Raw genomic sequence first — 19408 nt, 5'->3', positions numbered from 1 at the left:
CCTGGGAGCAGAGCGCGCGCGGCTCAGGCTGTGCTCTGCACGGCAGTCACAGTGGAGTGAGAGGACTGCTTCCTGTTTTTAGGGATTCCTCTTAGTGCCAAACATAGCAGCTGGGAAACAAAGTTTTCCCAGAATCACGATGTACTTCTTGTGTTCTGTTTAAACATGATTTGACAGCAACTGTTAACCTCTATTTCCAGAAATGTCAGGGCTATAATTTTTATATTAATTGCTTAGTAACATTGAGATAAATTAGTTTGATCATTGTTTTAGTGTGAGGTAGGTGACGCTACTCAGTCAGGTTTCCCCCTGTGACACCAGTTAGGTTTTCCTACGCAGGTGAGAGGGTGTGGGAATCACACACAGCTCTGGTTCTTAAACGCTGATTTTCGCCTTTCTGATTGGGAACGTCTTTCAGAGCCACATTCGGGGTCCATACATTCGGGAAGATGTTCAGTAGAGCTGCCCTTCCAGCTGCCGGGTGGAGCTGTGGTCAGTACACAGAAGCAACAGCCTCTCAGATATGCCTGCTGTGACGTCACCAACAGGATGGGCTTGTGCAAGTGCAGAGGTGGGAGGGGTCCACGGAGTTTCCACAGTTTCTGCGGAGTCACAGACTCTGTGACTCGGGGTCCTGCTCTTCTGCCCTTCCTTCTTCCCGTGTAACTCCCATGAGGACAGAGAGAAGCCTGCTGAGTGTGGTCGACGGTTTGGTCACCAGCGCTCTTAGTTAGCTTTAAGATACTTGTCTCAGGAGTGCATTTGCTTAGATAAAGTTTGAAGTGCTTCATCGGAATCAGCATCCAAAATTCCATTCTCAGAAATTGGAGAAAGTCAGACTCGAGACGGCCCCTAGAAATCGTGAAGATGGGGCTTCCATTCCATAGGGAGGAAGCTGCAAGCCAGCAGGGTGCTTGCAGCCTGAGCTCTTGCTGTAGGGTCTCCCGACACCCAGCCCCAGGCTCTTCCTACCAAGCTGTCCTGCTTCCCCAGCAGTGCCCCAGGCTCCAGTAAGTTTCCAGTAAGTAGGTCTTTTTATTATATGAGTAATGCCGAGAAATAGAAGATAAATCAGAAAAGTAACATTTTCAAGAGCTGCTTAATTATTTTGCTAAAAGCAGAATCATTAAATTGTCTGGGTCACATAATCTTTATGTATCATCTGTGGTAGCATGCATAGTCTTTACTCCCTTACATCGTGAGAAGCCTTTTTTTTCTTCTTGTGCTTCATTGACTTTGGATGGGGTGCCAGCATAACGATGTGCAGTCCACAGAGGAGTTGAGATTTGACGGGTTAATTTCATTACGTACATGATGCTCTGGGTTTTCACAAATGAGTTTAGCCTGAGGTCATTCGGGAAATTCAGGGTGACCTCTTCATTTGTAGAAGCAGATTATTTGTGAAGATGCTCCATTGCTGCCTCATGGTACACATATAACTATGGAAAGGGTAATTAACCGTTAGATTCTGTAGGGAAGAGGAAAGAGAACCTGGTTTCCTTTCCATTTGGGCTCTTCAGACCCAGGAGAAAGGAGGCTGGTCTGTAATCTCCTGCTATGTAACAGGCACCACACCAAGAGTGGGTGACTTACAGTAAGCGTGGCGTTGACTTGGCTCATACACGTACGGTGGGTAGGGCACAGTAGGCGCGGTTCACCTCTGCTCCATCGCAGGCTCCCGCCCTCACGCCTCTGGTGGTTGAGACTTTCACTGGTGCTGTGACCGGAAACCTCCATGCAACCTCTCCCTGTGGCCAGGGCTTCCTCACAGCGTGCTGGCCGCGATCCAAGGGCAAAGTTCCCAAGAGAGGGACAGGTAATGGCCCCTTGCCTTTCATGACCTGGGGGCAGAGGCCTGCCTGGCTCCAGGGGAGGGAAGTAGACCCCACCTCCTGATGGGCAGTGAGGTTCTGAAGAGGATGCAGGGCAGAAATACCATCAGGCTGTTTCTCAAGAGTCCAGGTTGCCACAGAGATGGCTTTGTCTTATTTAAGGAAGTAGAGACGCTAATAATGTGACATGAACCTGGCAGAACCTGGTAATGATTTTTAAAAACACTGGCTCACAGGTGAGAGGGAGCCTGGGTGGAGCAGTGACAGTCAGTGAAGAGGTGAAGGATTCCCGCTGTGCAAGCAGAGGTGCCCTGGGGTTCGCTGGAGCCCACCCTGGGTGTCCAGCAGACAGCACCTCCCGTAAGTCACTGGCCTGGGGCGGGTTCTGCCATGGTTTAACCCTGCACTGCATTCAGTTATAAAACTCCAAAACACCAGGAATAAAAGGAAAAGATTAAAAACTGAGAGAGCCTGTGTAGTACCTAAATCTGAATGTGTTTGTGGCTTTGGGATGCCCTTTTTTTTTAAACAAATGTATTGAGGTAGAATTGACATATGTTATTACTACATATATTTTTTCTTCCAGTTTTATTGAGGTAGAATTGACATACGGCACTGTATAGATTTAAGGTGTAGAGCATAATGATTTGACTTACGTACATCATGAAATGATGACCACAATAAATTCAGTGAACGTCCATCATCTTGTATAGATATAAAGTAAAAGGGAAAAATATTTTTGTGTTGAGAACTCTTAGGACTTACTCTCTCAACTTTCATATATAACATACAGCAATGTTAATTCTATTTATCATGTTTATGTTCCGTCCTTAGTATTTATTTATCTTGAAACTGGAAGTTTGTACCCTCCAATTCCCCCTCCCCCACCCTTACCTCTGGTGACCACAAATCTGATCTGTTTTTCTGTGTGTTTGTTTGTTTGTTCGTTTTTGAAGTATAGTAGACCCACAGCACTGTGATGCATAACACAGTGGTTTGGAGTTTCTGTACAGTACAAAATGGACACTACTGCTGCACATATTTACATTTAACAACTTGATGAAACACACCTGTGAAACCGTCCCCATGTGAGATGAGCATCTCCACCTCCTCGGAAGCTTCCTCAGGCGCCTTTGCATGCCGCTCGTCCTGCTGTCCCTGCAGGGTTTGCATTTTTTATAATTTTGTATAAATGGAATCATAGTGTGTGCAATTTGGGGAGGGGTCTGGCTTCTCTCACTGAGCATAATTATTTTGAGATTCATTTATATTGTTGTATATATCAATAATTCATTTCCTTTTATTCCTGAAGAGTAGTCCGTTTTATGAATATGTCATAATTTGTTATCCATTTGGCTGTTGGTGGACATTTGTCTGGTTCCAGTTGTTGCTTGTTGTGAGGAAAGCTCCCGTGAACATTTGGTGCAGGCGTTTGTAGAGGCATCTGAAAGTGGTTGGCTGGGTCATGCGGTCAGTATAGGTTTAACTCTTTAAGAAGCTGCCAGACTGTCTTCCCAAGTGGCTACACCCCCTCTGCTCCCCCACGTGCACAAGGGCCCTCATTCCTTCCTGTCCTGGCCAGTCGGCCTCTGTCCTCTCGTAGGTGTATGGTTTTGGTTTTGGTTTTGGTTTTGCAGGTGCCTGTGAACTAATGGTGTTGGGTGTCTTTCCATGTGCTTATTTGTGATACATTCATGTACCTTTTTGGTGAAGTGTCCATCACAAGGTCATTGAATACAAGGAGGGATGTAATGCCATCTAGAGCATGACCTTTGCCCTCAAGGAACTTCCAACATTATTTTTGAAACATAATATTTCCAGGCCTTTTAAAATTATGCCTTTTCCTAGGCATAAGACCGCCTTTTGTATGACTCAGATTTGTGATCACAAGCGTGCACTACTGTGCCACGAAGGCTCCAGGCGTGAGTGGCCTTCAGACTTCTACCGACACCGTATCCCTCCTCGTGGCCCTCAACTCTCTCTCTCTGGCTGCATCCTAACATGTTTTATACCAAGAAACCAACTTGTATGTAAAAGAAAACCAGAAAAGTAAGGAGCCAGGGGTTCAGGAGCCCAGCGCCACGCACAGGGCCCCAGCGGGACGGACAAGGGGGAGTCACACTCCTCCACCAGGGGTCCAGGGAGAAGCGTTTTCCCACTTCCCTCTGCTTGTTGCCCTCAAGGGCAGGTAAGTACACCATCGAGCTGGGACTTTGGAGAGAAGTACAAGAGGGCGGTGCCACAGCTGTCTGTGTTCCCTATTTCAGATGTTTTGCCATTTTCCCTCTGCCAGAACGGTACCTGGTAGGTGTAGAAACAAATCCACTGACAGATTTGAAAGCAGCAGTTCCTGCTGGAGGCAGTGAAGTGAGTTCACCTTGAGGTGAGCGTGCTGTGTTGAGCGGCTCTGTCCCGGGATCATTTCCTCCCCTCACGGCCCCTTCACGTGCGGGCTGCCTGGCCCCTGGGCGTCCTGGTGTCCTGGGTCAGACGGACGCATTCCCTGCAATTTCAGAAACGGGAAGACTTGTCCGTGGTCCTCCCAGGCTAGGCTCTCCTTCTGTCTTAGTGCCTCCGAAGGTGTTCTGAGGGCTGGGAGGGTGGCGGTGTGTCCCCACAGGCACCCTCCCTGCCGGGGTCCCAGCAGTGCTGTGTCCACGCCTTTGCTCTGACGGATTAATACTGTGCTGCAGTCTCTGTGTGGTAGTTTCCTTTTCTGCATAAATTATATTTTTCAAGTGTAAGGTGTTTGAACGAGTCTAGGTGCACTCTGTGTCTGTCCTTTATGCTTTATAAAGTGTTGTCTTATTTTCAGCAGCCCTCATGTTTAGAAACTGAAACTTTTTTTTTTTTTTAAAGCTCATTGCTACACTGAAGCTTTCAGATCCTCAGGCCTTTTTTCCTGGATTTTCTCTCCTTCCCTTCAGAGTGCTCTTAAGCCAGCTCTGGAGCAGCCTCTGCGGAGGGCCTTGCAAGCGGCCCAGGGTTCTGCTCGGCGCTTAGTGGAGAACAGCCGCTCGTGGAGCTGCAGCCCGAGCAGAGAACCGGTTGCTTGGTGCTGTTCGGGCCGTAGGCGCTGTGGTCCCACGACAGAGACAGGCCGCTCATGGAGCTGTCAGTTTTCATGTCCGGCCCAAATAGGGGTCCCCAGGGGCTGGGTGTTGACTAGAGGAGAGGGACTCGGACCCAGCGGGGCCTCCCTGGACTGTGCCCGTCTGTGTCATGGAAGGCGGTCAGCACTGCCTCGGGAGGCCGGATGAGGGGCCGAGCGAGACCTGCGAGCTCTAGCCGGCACTTTATTAAATCCTCGTAATTGGGTCTTTTCCCCATTTTGTGTATGAGAAAGTTGAGACTCCTCCAAGTTAAACTGTGTGCCCACAGCCCTGTACCTTGTAAGGAGTGGCCCCAGGTCCCTGGGACCCTAAACCCATGATGCCTCCTACTCTGCAGAGAGGGAGCCTTCAGCTCGGTAGAAGGCATCAACTGAGACATAAGCCGGGGGAGAGTGAGCCTTGAGAGCTGCCCCAGGAGCTCCAGCTAGACTGAGGGCCCTTCCTCGGAGAAGGCCTTTGAACAGGGGCTCCCACGAGTCGGAGCTGCTCATGTTGGGCGGCCCTCGAGGCCGCAGCACCCAGAGTGCACTGCATCCATGTTTCAGAGCCTGAGTACAAGACTGGTGACCTCTGTCCCAAGAGCACCCTGAAAGAGGCCGTCCTGGGCAGTTCGGGAGTGCTCCTTCTCCTCCTCAAACACTTCCCTGGGCCGCTGGGGCTGGGACCAGCCACCCTTCTCCCTCTATGCCCAAGCTCCCCCGGAGCACACACAGGGAAGGTGCAGCTGGGAGTACTGTGTCTCCTTCGGTTGAAATTGCATTTTAGTGAGTAATAACCCTGCCAGAGCTAGACGCAGTCTAGAAAAGGCAGAGTTAGTTCCTAAGCTGCTAATAAAACTGCTCAGATTTGCCCAGTGCTTGTGACTTAACTGACCTCACCAGGGGCTCTTGCCGACCGTCCCTGCCTGGTGGCCGTTTCCTGAATTTTCAGACAGCAAACCTCATGGGTCCTGTGTGCTCCAACACAAAAAGTTTCCTTTGGGAGGGGTTTATGGGAAATGTGGGGACATCAATCCAGTCCCTTAGGGTGACATGAAGTGTCCCCTCAAAATAGGTTCGTTTGACTAAAAAGAGCTATTACAGCACATTAAGCCTGTGGTGCATGGTTCTACCTTGGACTCTGTGGAGCTTCAGCATAGTTGGAGCTGCTTCTTGGATGTGTGCTCGCACCCTGAGCACGTCAGGCAGTGTCACTGCAGGTCAGTGCGGCCCCTTCCCTCCCAGGACACTGGACAGCCATCCCCGGGATGGGCGGTGGGTCAGGTCCCTTTTGAGTTAGCAGAGTGCTTGGTGTGTCCTGGTGGTAAAGGAAGCAGACTGATACCCTACCTTTAACTGTTTGTTTTTAAGAAATTAAAAAATTTTAGAGCAGGACCATAGTAAATTCCCATAAAATGCACTCGTGAGTCATTGCATGTGAGCTGTAACTTCTTCAGTAAACACTTGTGGGTAAGTTAGTTGCTCGTGAGGCCTACCTGGTGTACAGACTTACTGAGCATAAGCTACTTCCGAACATCAGACAATTTTTAAAATTGTAGTAAAATACACATAATATAAAACGTACCATCTTAGCCATTTTTACGTCTACAGTTGAGTGGCATTAAGTACATTCGCATTGTTGCGTGTCCATCAGCACCTTCTAGTTCCAGAACTTCTCATCCAGAACTGGGCCCCAGCCCCTGACAACCACACATCTGCTTTCTGTCTCTGTATTTCACTATTTTGGCTGTTTCATATAAATGGAGTCATATAATTTGTGGCCTTTGTGTCTCACTTTCACTCAGCGTAATGTTTCCAGATTCATCCACTTTGTAGCATGTATCGTTCCTTTCTGTGGCTCGAAAACACCCCATCGTGGGGATGCTGCCCGTTTTGTTTATCCATTTTCCGGTTGGTAGACGTTTGTGTTGCTTTCACCTTCGGACTCCTGTGCTGCTGTGGGCACTCGTGTGGGGGGATTTGTGTCCATGCCATCTTCGGGTCTTCTCGGTTTGTCCCCAAGGAGTGGCCTCACTGGGGCGCACAGTGATTCTACGTGTAAGTGACCAGGAATCGTCACACTGCTCCGCAGCAGCTGCGCTGTCTCACGTTCCCAGCAGCAAGTACAGGGCCTCTGGTTTCTCCACATCCTCACCAGCATCTGTTGTTTCCAGTTTTCCGAGTACTGTTCATCCTGGCGGCGTGAGGTGGTAGCTCAGCCTAGTTCTGATTTGCAATTCCCTGGTGACCAACAGCGTTGAGCATCTTCTCTTGTGCTGCTGGCCATTGTCCGTCGACTTTGGAGAAATGTCTGTTCAGATCCTCTGCCCATTTTCATATTGGGGCCATTGGGTTGTTTGTCTGTCATTGAGTTGTAGGTTTGTTTGGTTTTCATGGAAATTTTCAAATACACACTAAAGCTGTGAGAATAGTAAAAGGACACTCAGTACACCGCCCAGGCCCAGGTGGTCAGCGCACAGTCCTTGCTCTCCCACCCCTGCCTGGTGGTCCCAGCCATTTAATGTCACCACGTATTTGGACAGAGGTCAGACTTCCCAATTGAATCATGGTCAGTTTTACTGTTGATTTGCTTGACTTAAGATCCAAATAAGGTTCACACGTTGCGTTTGGATAATATGCCTCTTTTAAGTCTGTTTTAATCTTAAAACTCCCATCCCTCTTTTTGTTTCCTTTCGGTTTGTCTTTGGAAGGAACTGGACTGTGTCCTGTGGAGCGTCTGCATTTTAGGTTTGGTGTTGACAGCCCTGCAGTGCTGTCCCTGGTATAAACTGGTAGTAGATTCGAGGCTGGATCTGATTCCAGCTCAGATTTCCGGCAGAAGCCCCTCATGTGGAGTTGTGTCCGTCCGTCCAGGTAGAGGGGAAGGGGGCCGGCTCGCTACCGCTGCTGATCGCGGTTGCCCAACAGTGCTGGTCTCGCTCCGTCTGTCCCAGGAATTCCTCTTTTCAGACAGGCTCCTCCATCGGCTGTTTGCTTGCCTTACGTCCAGTCTGGTCAGGAAGGTTCCGTCCAGTGCTTGATCCTGGCCTGGTTCCCCAGTGCACAGGGTCTTGAGTGAGGTCCAGCCAGGCCCGGCCAGGCCTCGTGCTGGGATGTCCCGTCCATCACGTTTCCAGCTGCCTTTGGTCTTCGGGTCGGTGGTTCTGCCTCCTGGCTGCACACTCAGGGCATCTGGGGAACTTTACAGAGAATGGTGCCCAGACTGGCCGGATCAGCCTCTCTGGCGGATGGCTGAGAGGTGTCACCTTGAAAAGGTTTTGCCCGTGATTCTGAGGCCCTTATTGGAACCCTCCCCCCACAGGGCACAAGATGCAGGCCTGTCTCCGGGGTCGCTGGCCCCCTGGGCTGCCTGCCCTGGCGTCCTTCCTTCCTTCCTCCCACTTTACACACGTCCCGACATGGACATCGCGACAAGCGGGCCTCAGACTCTCCCCAGACCCCTGCCACCTCCCCCCTCCTCTCCTCTCCCCTCCCCTGACCTGGAGCAGAGCCTGGCTCAACTTCAAACAGGAGACAGCGTGGAGGCCCCAGGCAGCACCTCAGATGTGCAGCCAGTGCGGGCACCCCAGCACCAGCAGGGTGCTGCGTGTTCCTCCCGGGGCCTCTGGGGCCTCCTGCTAACAGTCGCTCCCGGAGCGCTAAAACCAGCCTCCTGGTGGCTTTTCCCTCTCTTCTAGGCACTGCATCCCCCCCCTCCTCAACCAGATTCCCTAACACCCTCCAAACCCTGCCCCTCGGCCCAGGGCTGAGGCCTCGAGGCCCCGTGGACAGGGGTTTGTCTGTGGCTCTGTCCTGCCTCCCGAAGGCGGGCGGTGTACTCGGTCATGGTCACGGTCACGGGGGGATCCCACCACGGCGGCTGAGACGGCAGAGGAAGTGGTGCCGTTAGTGTTGCAGAGATGAATCATGGGTTTTGGCCCTTTGCCTTATGCCCCAAAAAATGGCATTTCCTTAAATAGATCAGAACCTTAACAACTATGTGGTATTTGGGGGTGCATTTTATGGCCCTTAATTAAACTTCAGACACATTAAAACATTTTAAGTTTTAGGTTTTAGGTTTTATGACCTATGCTTAATCTTTTTTTGTGGAGATTTGTGTAACTTCTTGGCTCTCAGACTCCAGCCCTCAACCCTTGATGCACAGAGGCGGGACTCACCTGCCGCCACAGGCAGGGACAGGCTGCATCTAAGGGCGCAGGAGCGGGGAGGGCACATGTCCCAGCTCGGGGAGCTGCCCGCCGAGGGCAGCGGGGGCCAGGGGAGTCTGAGCTCTGGTGAGATGAAGAGGGCAGCTGAGGGCCCTGTGCACAGGCCACAGCCATCTGCCTACAGATCACCGTCGGCCCTTCCTGGATGGAAGGAAAATGGGGTGAAGCACCTCATTTGAGTCTGTGCTCAAAAGCTTTTTTTTAAAATAAATTTATTTATTTATTTATTTATTTTTTGGCTGTGTTGGGTCTTTGCAGCTGTGCGCGGGCTTTCTCTAGTTGCGGCGAGAGGGGGCTACTGTTGCAGTGCGCGGGCTTCTCATTGTGGTGGCTTCTCTTTATTGTGGAGCACAGGCTCTAGGTGCGTGGGCTTCAGTAGTTGTGGCTCGCGGGCTCTAGAACGCAGGCTCAGTAGTTGTGGCGCACGGGCTTAGTTGCTCCGCGGCATGTGGGATCTTCCCGGACCAGGGCTCAAACCCGTGTCCCCTGCATGGGGAGGTGGATTCTTAACCACTGCGCCACCAGGGAAGTCTCTCAAGGCTTTTTTGAATTTTTGCTCTGGCCCATCCCGTAACCCTCTTGTTTTTGTCCAAACTTAGACTTATCTTGTGCAGTAGCAAAGCCCTGAAGACACCTGAAAGCTAAATGTGAAATCTGAATTCATTAATTAGCAACTTGTATTATAATTACTATGTGTCTCTATTTTAAAAGAAAACTGTTTCATTCTTAGAGAGCTTGGCATTGCCTGTGAATAGTGAGAAGAAAGTCCTCCCGTTAGTGTGCGTGTTCCCCTCAAAAAGCACCAGTTTTGGCTCTACGAGTATTTTTTGTAAAGGGGTCAGCCGGCCACCTGCAGAGCTGTGGTGTCAGGGCCCATAGGGTGGAAGGTCCTTGACCCTGCAGCTGCTTCAGAGAGAAACGCACTGGAAGACGGGTCTCATAGTCAAGGACCTTCCTCTTCACTGGAAGTACCACTTTCTGAAAACAGAAATTCCATTTCTAGACAACTTTGTGAAGGAGATACGTGAAGGGGTCTATCTGTGAGAGTTGCGAGGCTGTGCAGATGATGTGCCCTGTGCTGTGGTGTGTGGCGCTCCTCCTCTGGCGACCTGCTCACTGTGACCCGCGGCGCCCCGAGCGCTGCCTTGTTCAGCGGGCTTTCTGGCAGCACTGATGCTGTTGACCCCTCCCAGTTCTGACGCTTCTTCCTTTGGCTTCTGGTTTGTCCCGCCTGTTGGGCCTTCCCCTGTGTCCCGTTGAAGGCAGTTCTCCTCTGCCTGACCCTTATACTGAGCGGCTTGGTCTGAGGCCTCCCTCCTGCGCACTGTCCGCTCCGGCCACCCCCGGCGACCCCTCTACACTGCGTCCCCAGCTGCAGACCCTCACGTCAGCACCAGGCACCTCCCTGGGTGCCACAGACGTAATTGTCGGGAGTACCTCCCCCCAGTGAGCCGTGCGTCACTGGAGGGCCCTGCTGTCCAGTTCTGCCGGCACAGACTGCAGGCTCTCTCCTTCCTCACAGCCAGTCATTCCCCAAGTCCAGTTTGCTTTTCTCCGTAGCCTCTGTAGCCCTCACTTCCCCTCCCGACCCGCCACCCTGATGTCCCCTGCTCCCAGCTCAGCCCCAGACGACTCATACCCGGGCCCCTGCCTGCAGGCCTGAGGGTGTCTCGCTGGGGGTCAGCACTCTGGCTCCCTCCAAGGCCAAGGTCTCCTGCACCACCCTGGAGGGCTGCGGCTCTGGTGTCCTCACAGGCCTGCAGAGACGGTCCATGCACGTCCCCGTGGCGTTTGAGTTGCTTTGCGATGAGCAGTCGTAGCGCCGCCGTCCCTCTTGCCTTGGGTGTTGAATGATTTTGCAGGAGCTTGTTATCTGCGCTCTTCTTCAGGAAACCGGATGGGGTGGGGCCCGGGTCCCCTGCCCACTGCTGCTCACCCCCGGGGCCTAGAGCTCCCTGTGGTCCCTGTTTGGGCACAGTCGGTAGTGGGAGGGGGTGGCTCCCGTGGGAACGGCCATTTCTCTGGCAATTTCATACAGTTTTTGTACCTTTCCGCGCATTTATTTCTTTCTGTGGATCCTGTCCCTTTATTAATACGCTGTGACAGCCGTGGGGCCCAGAGCACAGACAGGAGGCTGGGAACATCCCACCTCCCCCGTGCTTTTCAGCTTTGGAGAGAGCCTTGCTGTCTCCGTGCCTTTCTGTGTTCCATCTGTGTTATTTCATAGTGTCAATAGTTTGATTTTTCAGCCCCGAACATGAAAAACACTGAAGTAGATGGTGAGATGGGAGCAGAGGGTGCAGGCCTCCCCGCATCCCCGCCCACCCCTGTGTCAGGGCCTGGCTGCTTCCCCAGCATCTTTGGATGGGTCGGGGCCGCACTGGCCAGGCCCCCTCCATCTCGCAGGGGGCAGGGCAGCGGTCTGGGTTTTGGTTGCTTTGATTTGGAAGTTGGTCATCGTTGCCCTGGGGCCCCAGGCCCGCTGTCTCTCCGGGGTGCCTCATTCACGAGGTGCTGCTCTGACTGCGGGGTCCAGGCTGGGGGTCTGGTCTGTTTGGAGGAAGCTGGATGGCCGGGTTCCCACAGCTGGGAGCTGGGGCACAGCCGCTTTCTCTGGTGCCGGGGCCTTTGCCTTAGGCCGGTGAGGCCAGGCACGTAGGCGGCTCCACCAGATCAGGCCTAGTGGCAGGAAGTAGAGATTTGTTTTCCTCCAGGCGTGCATGTGACCCGCGGGCAGGGGTCAGAGCCTCAGCTACACGCAGCCCCGTGCGGAGCTGTGACACGTCGTGAAGAAGCTCCTTCCCCGCTGCCCACGCTGTCCTGGCTCTTTTGTCAGGGCGTTTGGCCCTGATGACTGGGAGGAATAATCCCACAGGAATCATCTGTGACCTGAGCCTCCTCATGGAAAAACGCTTCTGGGGTTTATGAGAATTAAAGTGACACACGGCCTGGAGGATGCTGGGGACCAGGGTTCCCGGCCCTGTCTTCCCAGCCACCAGCCCCACACCTTGGACAGGTGACTTCCTTCCCTGGTCCTAGCTTCCTCTCAGGTGGGGCTGAAGCGCCCCCGCTGGCTGCTTCCTGAGATCCCGATGACATCAAAGGGGCAGGTTAGCCATGGCCGTAACTGTGGTTGTTGCCAGAGCAGAGGCCTGTGAGGGTAGCCAGCCTGTCGGGGCGGTGTCTTCATGGTCACAAGTGTGGGGACCAGTGAGGCAGGGGCTGCCCAGGCCTCATCTTAGGGGGGCAGTGATGTCACTGAGTGGCTGGCACTGCCCTTAGGTGGCCGCGTCAGATGGCCCACCGCCACCGCACCTTACCGCCACCTTTCCCTGGGGCTGTCAGCAGATTTGCGCCCCTTTGCACCTTAACCTGATCACTTTCTTCACCACAGTTTATGGACAAGGCCTCCAGGCCAGATTGGCGGCCATTGAGGGAGTGACCTCTGGGATCACTGCCCCCAGAGCTGCTGCCCTTCAGAGGGTCATGGTTGAGCAGTCCCCAGAGGGCAGCGTCCTGGGTGCCTGCAGTCAGGGCTAGATGCTTCCTTTTGGTGACAGAGTTTGTGTCCACACTACCTGCTGCTTTTGTCAGGAGAGCCCCACCCTCCCCACCCGCCCTTTGTCCCTGGGCCCTACTTGGTGTCAGGACCTAATGGTTTGTAAGGGGGTCGGGCGGGCAGGCTTTGTAGAACTCCCTACGGAGGTGAATAGCGTTGTTGTTCTTTGGCCGCTGCTCCCGGGGAGTGAGGACTACCACCTGGAGCACAGTCACCCAGGAAGCGGACTCGTGCGTTTGAAGGCTGCATGAAACAGCAGTAAGACATGAAGCAGGAGGTGCTGGGGGTTGGGGTGCTCTCTTTTTCAGTTTGTGGCATTTTCATAAAGCGTGTGAATTTCCAAATTTCATTGTGGAGTTTCAGCTTCAAAAGGATTCTTGCAAATAAAGGTAAAGGCTACTTTCTAGCTGAATTGCTTTATCATATAATAAAATACTCTGAATGACGTGTTTCTTCTGTAGTTGTGAACAGTTTAATTTGAATATGGAGTAGGTGCCCCTTCAAAGAGTCGAGGTGGTTCTCGGAGATGCACTGTGGGAGCCCCACCCAGCCCCCACGTCATTGGCGTGGAGTGCAGGCTGGCAGCTGGTCCTCAGAGTGCAGGGCTTGTGATGCCCTGCAAATGTTGGGGAGGAGGCTGGACCACAGCTCTTCCTAACACAGCACTGCTGCTCCCCGCTGCCCCAGAGGCGGAGCCCCCAGCCCCCAGGGCTGTGTCCTCCCAGGCCAGGGTTTGGGTGGCTCAAATTTCTGCTGCTGTGGTTGCAGCGATCTGGTGTGCAGGGTGGGGGCTGGTCACTGACACCAGCTGGGCCTGAGCCCGGCCCCCAGCCCCCCAGCCTGCCGTGCTTCCTGCAGAGGCTCAGCCTGCTGGGCCTGGGGGCCTCCGCCCCCCTCGGCCATCTCCTGAGAAGCCCGCGGTGTGTGTTGCTCACGTGTTTTCTTTCTTTTCCTGCAGAATATCGACATCACCAACTTTAGCAGCAGCTGGAACGACGGGCTGGCCTTCTGTGCTCTCTTGCACACGTACTTGCCCGCCCACATTCCCTACCAGGAGCTCAACAGCCAAGATAAGGTGAGGCCATGGAGGGCAGGCGGGCGAGGAGGGGAGAGAGCCCTCCATGGCGGTGGGGGGTGGGGGGGCAAGCTGCTGGCTCCTCGCACACCCCAGTGGCCTCTCTGGGTAACGACATTGAGGGTCAGGGCTTCTTGAGGAGAGTGGTCTGGGCAGCGCCACCCACACCAGGCCACCTTCCCTGTGTCCAGCCATGACCGGCTCATGGTGCAGCCCTGCCCAGACAGGCACTGGGAGAGGACCCAGGCCCAAGCCCTCTGGTGTGCACCCCCATCGGCCCCTCCTGTCCTTCAGATGACCTTTGAAGACCCCCACGGGGAGGAAACAGTTTCACAGGTGTTGCTTATTAGCTCTGGGGGTGCTGGGCGGCTCAGAGCTGATGTGTGAAAAGTGACCCTCCTGTGCGGAGAGGAAAGAACAAGTGTGTGGGGGTCACTCCGCAGCTGGTCACCAGAGGGGCGGGGCGGCGGGCACGGGTGTGGACCGGGCTGGTCGGGCCGCCCTCCCCGGCCCCGCTCATGCACCCGTCACACGGTTTCTTTTCCAGCGAAGGAACTTCACCCTGGCCTTCCAGGCTGCCGAGAGTGTCGGCATCAAGTCCACACTGGTGAGCCCCCGTCCCCTGAGGAGAGACCCCTGGGAGGCCTGGTGACCAGGAGGCTGCTGGGTGGGGACCGGGGCCCCTGCGGGCCCTGCACCAGCCGCAAGGACGTCCTGCGGGTGGGGTGCAGATGGTCCCTTGCTTTGCTGGCGCTCTTTATGCCTCCCATCAAGTGTCCCAAGGAAGCGCCCTGAGTGGGGGGTGGTCACGTTTCGCTGTCAAAAGCACATTCCAGCCGATCTGCCTCGGGTGTCAAAGTAGAGGCAGAGGAGGGCAGGGCAAGGCCCCAGAGTGCTTCTCAAGGGCGGGAAGGGAGGCAGAGGAGCCCTGGGGTCAGGGCTGTGCTCTGGGCTGCAGTAGCTCAGGACAGACGTGTTTCCATGGGGGCTCCTGCCTCGTCACCAAGTCTGACTTCCAGAGAGAAAATACCTCGTCCAAATGCAAAGCCAGAGACTTCCACACCCAGAGACGCTGATGAAATTAACGTGACGGGGGTGTTGCACAGCTCGGGGGTCCACAGAGTGAAGGACCCCACAGGGCCAGGTCAGGAACGCCCAGTGCCACCTCCCACCCCGAGGATACCCATCACCCTGCCTTGTGACAGCCAATAGCTTTGAAGACATATTTGCACTCATCTTTACCCTGCAAGAGTGTTTTTGTAGAGTTCCATAAATATGTCTTCTGAATTCACAGAAATACGTGTTTCTGAGTGGCTTCTATTCAATCTTATATAAAGAGAGAGAAGTTAACAGTCGTTGAAATATTTCTCATTATCTGGATATTTTACACCATGTGTAAAATTCTGATATATAAGCAGGCAGTTTCCCCACCCTAAAAACTTTCTGTTGAGATTCTTACACTGAACATACATGTGTTCTTTCTCCCCATCCCATTGGCTCTGGTGCTCATTTGTGTCGCGCACCCATGGGACCCCTGGGAGCAGTGCCCTGCAAGGACAGCGGGTCTTTCTTGGGGGCCTCCCGGGCATGTCTCAGAGCCCAGGGTCCCCTGCCCACTTCCTGGCAGCATCAGCTGATGTCTTCCTGACCACGGGGGCCACATAGGACACAGAGAACTGTGGCTTCCGGGGCTTCAGGGGGTCGCCCACCGTGGGGCAGGCTGTGCCTGGTGGGAAGGACACTCAGAGGTGACACCAGAGGGGTTAGCGAGGAGAGGCAGGGGTGGGGAGGAGGGCCCAACTCCCCCTCCCCCAGAGGAGACCAGCCCCTTCCAGCCTTGAGGGGCAGCCCTGGGCAGGGCGGACATTGCCTATGCCCAGGGCGAGGAGCTTCCTGGGTACTTGGTCGCTGACCTGTGCAGTGAGACTCGGACAAAAGTCCCATGAGGGAGGCCCCCACCTCCAGAGCCCTTGGTGCTGTGGCTGGGAGGCAACCAGGGCTCTAACCAGCCTCTTCTCTGTCAGGACATCAACGAGATGGTTGGGACCGAGCGGCCGGACTGGCAGAACGTGATGCTCTACGTGACGGCCATCTACAAGTACTTTGAGACCTGAGCACCCGAGGCCCCACGGTCACCCCGGACCCAGCGCCCTTCACTCTGCCCCTGGCCGCCCCGCAGCGTGTGAGCCCCGCCCCCGGCAGGCGGGGGACTCGGCCTGTGTGGCCCGCGCTTGGGCCAGGCTCTTCCACCTGGCCTCTGCGGCCAGGGCCCCACGCACACGCTGACCTGCTGAAGAGATTGGGGAACCATTAGCACTGGGGCGGGAGGAAAGGCTCACTCACAGTCCAACCTAGGGAAGGGGATTCGTGCGCGGGCAGCTCCCTGGGTTGTGAAAGCTTCCTGCAGCACCTCAACTGCTCGCCCCTGAGAACCGGGGCGGGGTGGGGGGAATGGGTACCTGATAGGCCCCTGCTCCCCTCCTGTGTGACAGGGCATCCTCGCCGGCGATACGGACCGTGCCCCCCGTCCTCAGGCTCTGCCAATCTCCAGCTCCAGGGGCTCAGAAACCCAGCACCAACCTCAGGGTTCCAGACAAAGGAATCTTTCCTAAGGAGTTCTCTTTTTTTTCTTATGAGCAATACTGGGGGGAAATGGCTCTTGTTCTCTTAGTACCAAAGTTAAATTGTTTTGGTAAGTGTAGTGATAAAACAAAATCTGGACATAAGGTGATGAAAGCCAGAACCGACGTCGCAAGAAACAGGAGGAAAAGCTGAACAAGCCAAGGGGCCCGGATGGTGTGATTTCAGTCCCTGAGTCGCTCGGAAGTGACCCTCCTGGCTGGGGTGGAAGAAAGTGCCTTAGCTCTGCAGGCGAGGCCGCCGCCGCCATCCAGATGACAACCCTCAGCCCTTCTTGGGAACGGAGCCGCCGTTGGTTCACACAGTTTCGAGACCTGCACTTCCAGAACACAAATAAGCAGGAGGAAAAGCGGCCATTGCCCCACAGAATGCGAGGCGGGGGCTCGGGGAGGCCGCCCAGCCAGCCTGGGGGCTGCGGCTCCATGCGTGAGCAGGAGGCTCAAGACCAGGGGTCGGGCGAGTCGACAGCCCAGGGCAGAGGGCGGCTGTGAGACAGGCTGTACGTGCAGCCCGCTGGCCCAGGTCACCGGCTGCCACCCCCGGGGAGGCTCCTGGTGAAACGCCTGTTTTCAGCTGCAGAGCAGCGCCCAGCCCAGAGCACACAGGAGACCCCTCCTCCCTGACAGGCTCTGTCCTTGCATCTGCTGCCCTGTTGGGCACCTGTGCTGTCAGCTGAGTGACTGTCAGGGGAGAGTTGTTGCTTTTCAGTGTCTCTCCACTTGGTTTTTCTCTCATCTGCCCTTATGGCGGCCTGTGTGCCTGATCTGCAGCCACGTTTTTGCCTATTTATTATGTTGAGGTGGCTGTTCTGGCTAGTGGAGACTTTCCTGGGTCTGCAGTTCACACCGCTGTCCCTGGCGGCTCCTGCTGCAGGGCCTGGGGGTGGGGGGGTCACCGGTGTCCTCTGGAGGAGCATGGCCACTGCTGAGGGGCTGGTGTTGCCCGGCCTCGGGCCCCGGGGTTGGTGACGGGGCAGAGGGGGCTGCAGGGAGGGCTTCCTGGGTGCCCAGCCGCCTCTCTGACAACACGCCGTGTGGCCGGGCTGCCCACGATTTCCACATGGATCCACACCTGAGAAGGTTCCAGAAGCAAGACATTTTGCTTTTCCTGGTAGGATCCTTGTACTGTTGGCTTTAAGGGGTGACCCTGGACGGTCCTGTGTTCCTAGAAGTGGTGCTGTGATGTGCTTTGGGTCCAGTGGCAGTTGCTGCGAAGTCTCCAGGAAGACATCCTGCCTCCTCCCTTCAAGCACAAGCTTTACTGCAAAAGGACCAGTGTTGGTTTTCTCTCGACCACAAGCTTCTGCTGACTGATGATACTGTTAAGTTTTTGTTCTATTAAATGTTCTTGAATGTATTAAAATTGTCGTGACACATCAGGCTTGGGCTTTTCTGGGTCGCTGTAAACAGGACCCTCGCCACCTCCGGGGACTGGCTGTGGCAGGGAGGGCGCCTGAGCCCACAGGCCAGGAGACGTCGCCGGGGGGCCTGAGTGGGGTGGGGCAGAGGAGACTGGCCATCTGCCTGCATCTGGGGTGGGATGGCCCAGGTGAGCCATGCGGCCTGGGCGGCCTTGTGACCGCGGAGGTTCTGTAATGGGCACCAGGCCCCAGAAGCACCGCCTGAGCTGCCCCCACACCCCCCACCTGTGGCCCAGACATGTGCTGCTCTGGGTTGGGGAGGGTGCCTTGAGGTTTTCTGGGTTTTTTTAGAAATGTGTCTTCTTGGAGATAATTTTGAGAATGTATAAAATTATAGAGAAAAAAAATCAATAATTATACCACTCACAGGCACCCAACCAATCAAGCCTTTCTTCCTGGGCATCTTGTGTGGAATGACAGTGACTCCACAGAGCACAGCCGGGAACAGCACTGCACCTCATCACGTTGCACGTGACACAGGTCACATGCAGAGGCCGTGGCGTCCTCTCCTGTTCACACTGGCAGACCTGGGCGCTCCTCCCAGGCCTGCGACCCCCTCCCCAGGGTCAGGGTTTCATCTGGTAACTGATTCGCTCCCCGGGAGGCCCAGAGCCGCCAGCTGAGTGGAGGTGTGTGTGTCCAAGAGCGGTGGCCTGGCTTCCGGAGCGCAGGACGCGGCACGGCTCCGGCTTCTCCCCACTCAGCAGCTGTGTGGCCAGGGCTATGTGGCCGGGGCCAAAGACGCTGAGCTCCCTCCCTTGGCTGCTGCAGGGAGGTCGTCCAGCCAAGGCCACAGGCTCTGAGACACGGGCCTGTGGGCCCTGCATGTGGCGGCAGGAGTGGGGGACCCCACCCGGGACCCTGGGCAGTGGGGGAAGCGCTGCTGTTTTAGCTGCTGCCCCGCAGGGTGGGGTCCCTCTGGGGTCCCTCCCCAGAACACTTCTGCCTGCTGTGCCAGCTGCCTCAGGAGCAGACCGACTCCTCACCTCCAGAGCCTCTCCGGCGTGGCTGGGCAGACTGGGGAGCGTCCTCTTGGGCTTGGGGAGGCCTGGCTTCCCTCCCACGGCACAGCACTCCTGCGGCCCAGGGTTGGCCAGGTTCTGTCTGAGGTGGTCCCTTAGTGGGGGACAGGGACAGACATCAGGGCTCTGGTGCCTGCAGGCCCCGTGCTGTGTCGGGGTGAGGGGCGGTTTCTCGTCAGGCCCCAGGTTGCTGGGATAGTGCTGGCCCGGGTGCCAGCCCCAGCCGGCCAGGACTTCACTGGGCTGCCCTGGTCATTGGTGCAGGAGGCAGCATGGGTGCACAGGGGACAGGGCTCCACGCTCCCTGGGCTCGACCCGCCCCCTTGGCGGGGAGTACTTGGGAGAGCAGGCTGGGTGTGGAGGAAGGGCCAGGAGCTGGGGGGCTTGTGGGGAGGGGCAGAGGGTGACTGGACATGGCCTGCAGTCTGTGCCACCCCAGCTGTGCCAGGCCCAGGGCAGGGGCCTTGGATGGTGATGTCTGCATTATGGGGGGGAGGGGGGAGGGGCGGGGGTCCAGGGTTCCAAGGAGGGAGATACCGC

The 19408-nt window shown here is 55.3% G+C and overlaps 1 protein-coding gene across 4 annotated transcripts in view; it reads left to right on the top strand.

The window, feature by feature from the left end:
* SPECC1L (sperm antigen with calponin homology and coiled-coil domains 1 like) overlaps positions 1–17801 on the top strand; it is a 120790-nt gene extending 102989 nt beyond the window's left edge. For all 4 annotated transcript variants that reach the window (XM_057526558.1, XM_057526556.1, XM_057526557.1 and 1 more), the window contains 3 exons: positions 13670–13786; positions 14334–14393; positions 15811–17801. In XM_057526558.1, the coding sequence (XP_057382541.1) occupies positions 13670–13786; positions 14334–14393; positions 15811–15900 (267 nt within the window). In that variant the 3' untranslated portion in view covers positions 15901–17801. The remainder of the gene's footprint in view (positions 1–13669; positions 13787–14333; positions 14394–15810) is intronic.
* The last annotated feature ends 1607 nt before the right edge of the window (positions 17802–19408 follow it).

This window comes from Balaenoptera acutorostrata, chromosome 13 (genome assembly GCF_949987535.1).
Source record: "Balaenoptera acutorostrata chromosome 13, mBalAcu1.1, whole genome shotgun sequence".
NCBI classification, from domain to species: domain Eukaryota; kingdom Metazoa; phylum Chordata; class Mammalia; order Artiodactyla; family Balaenopteridae; genus Balaenoptera; species Balaenoptera acutorostrata.
Note: the sequence above shows the minus strand (reverse complement) of the source record. Positions and strands in the feature narration are given on the sequence as shown.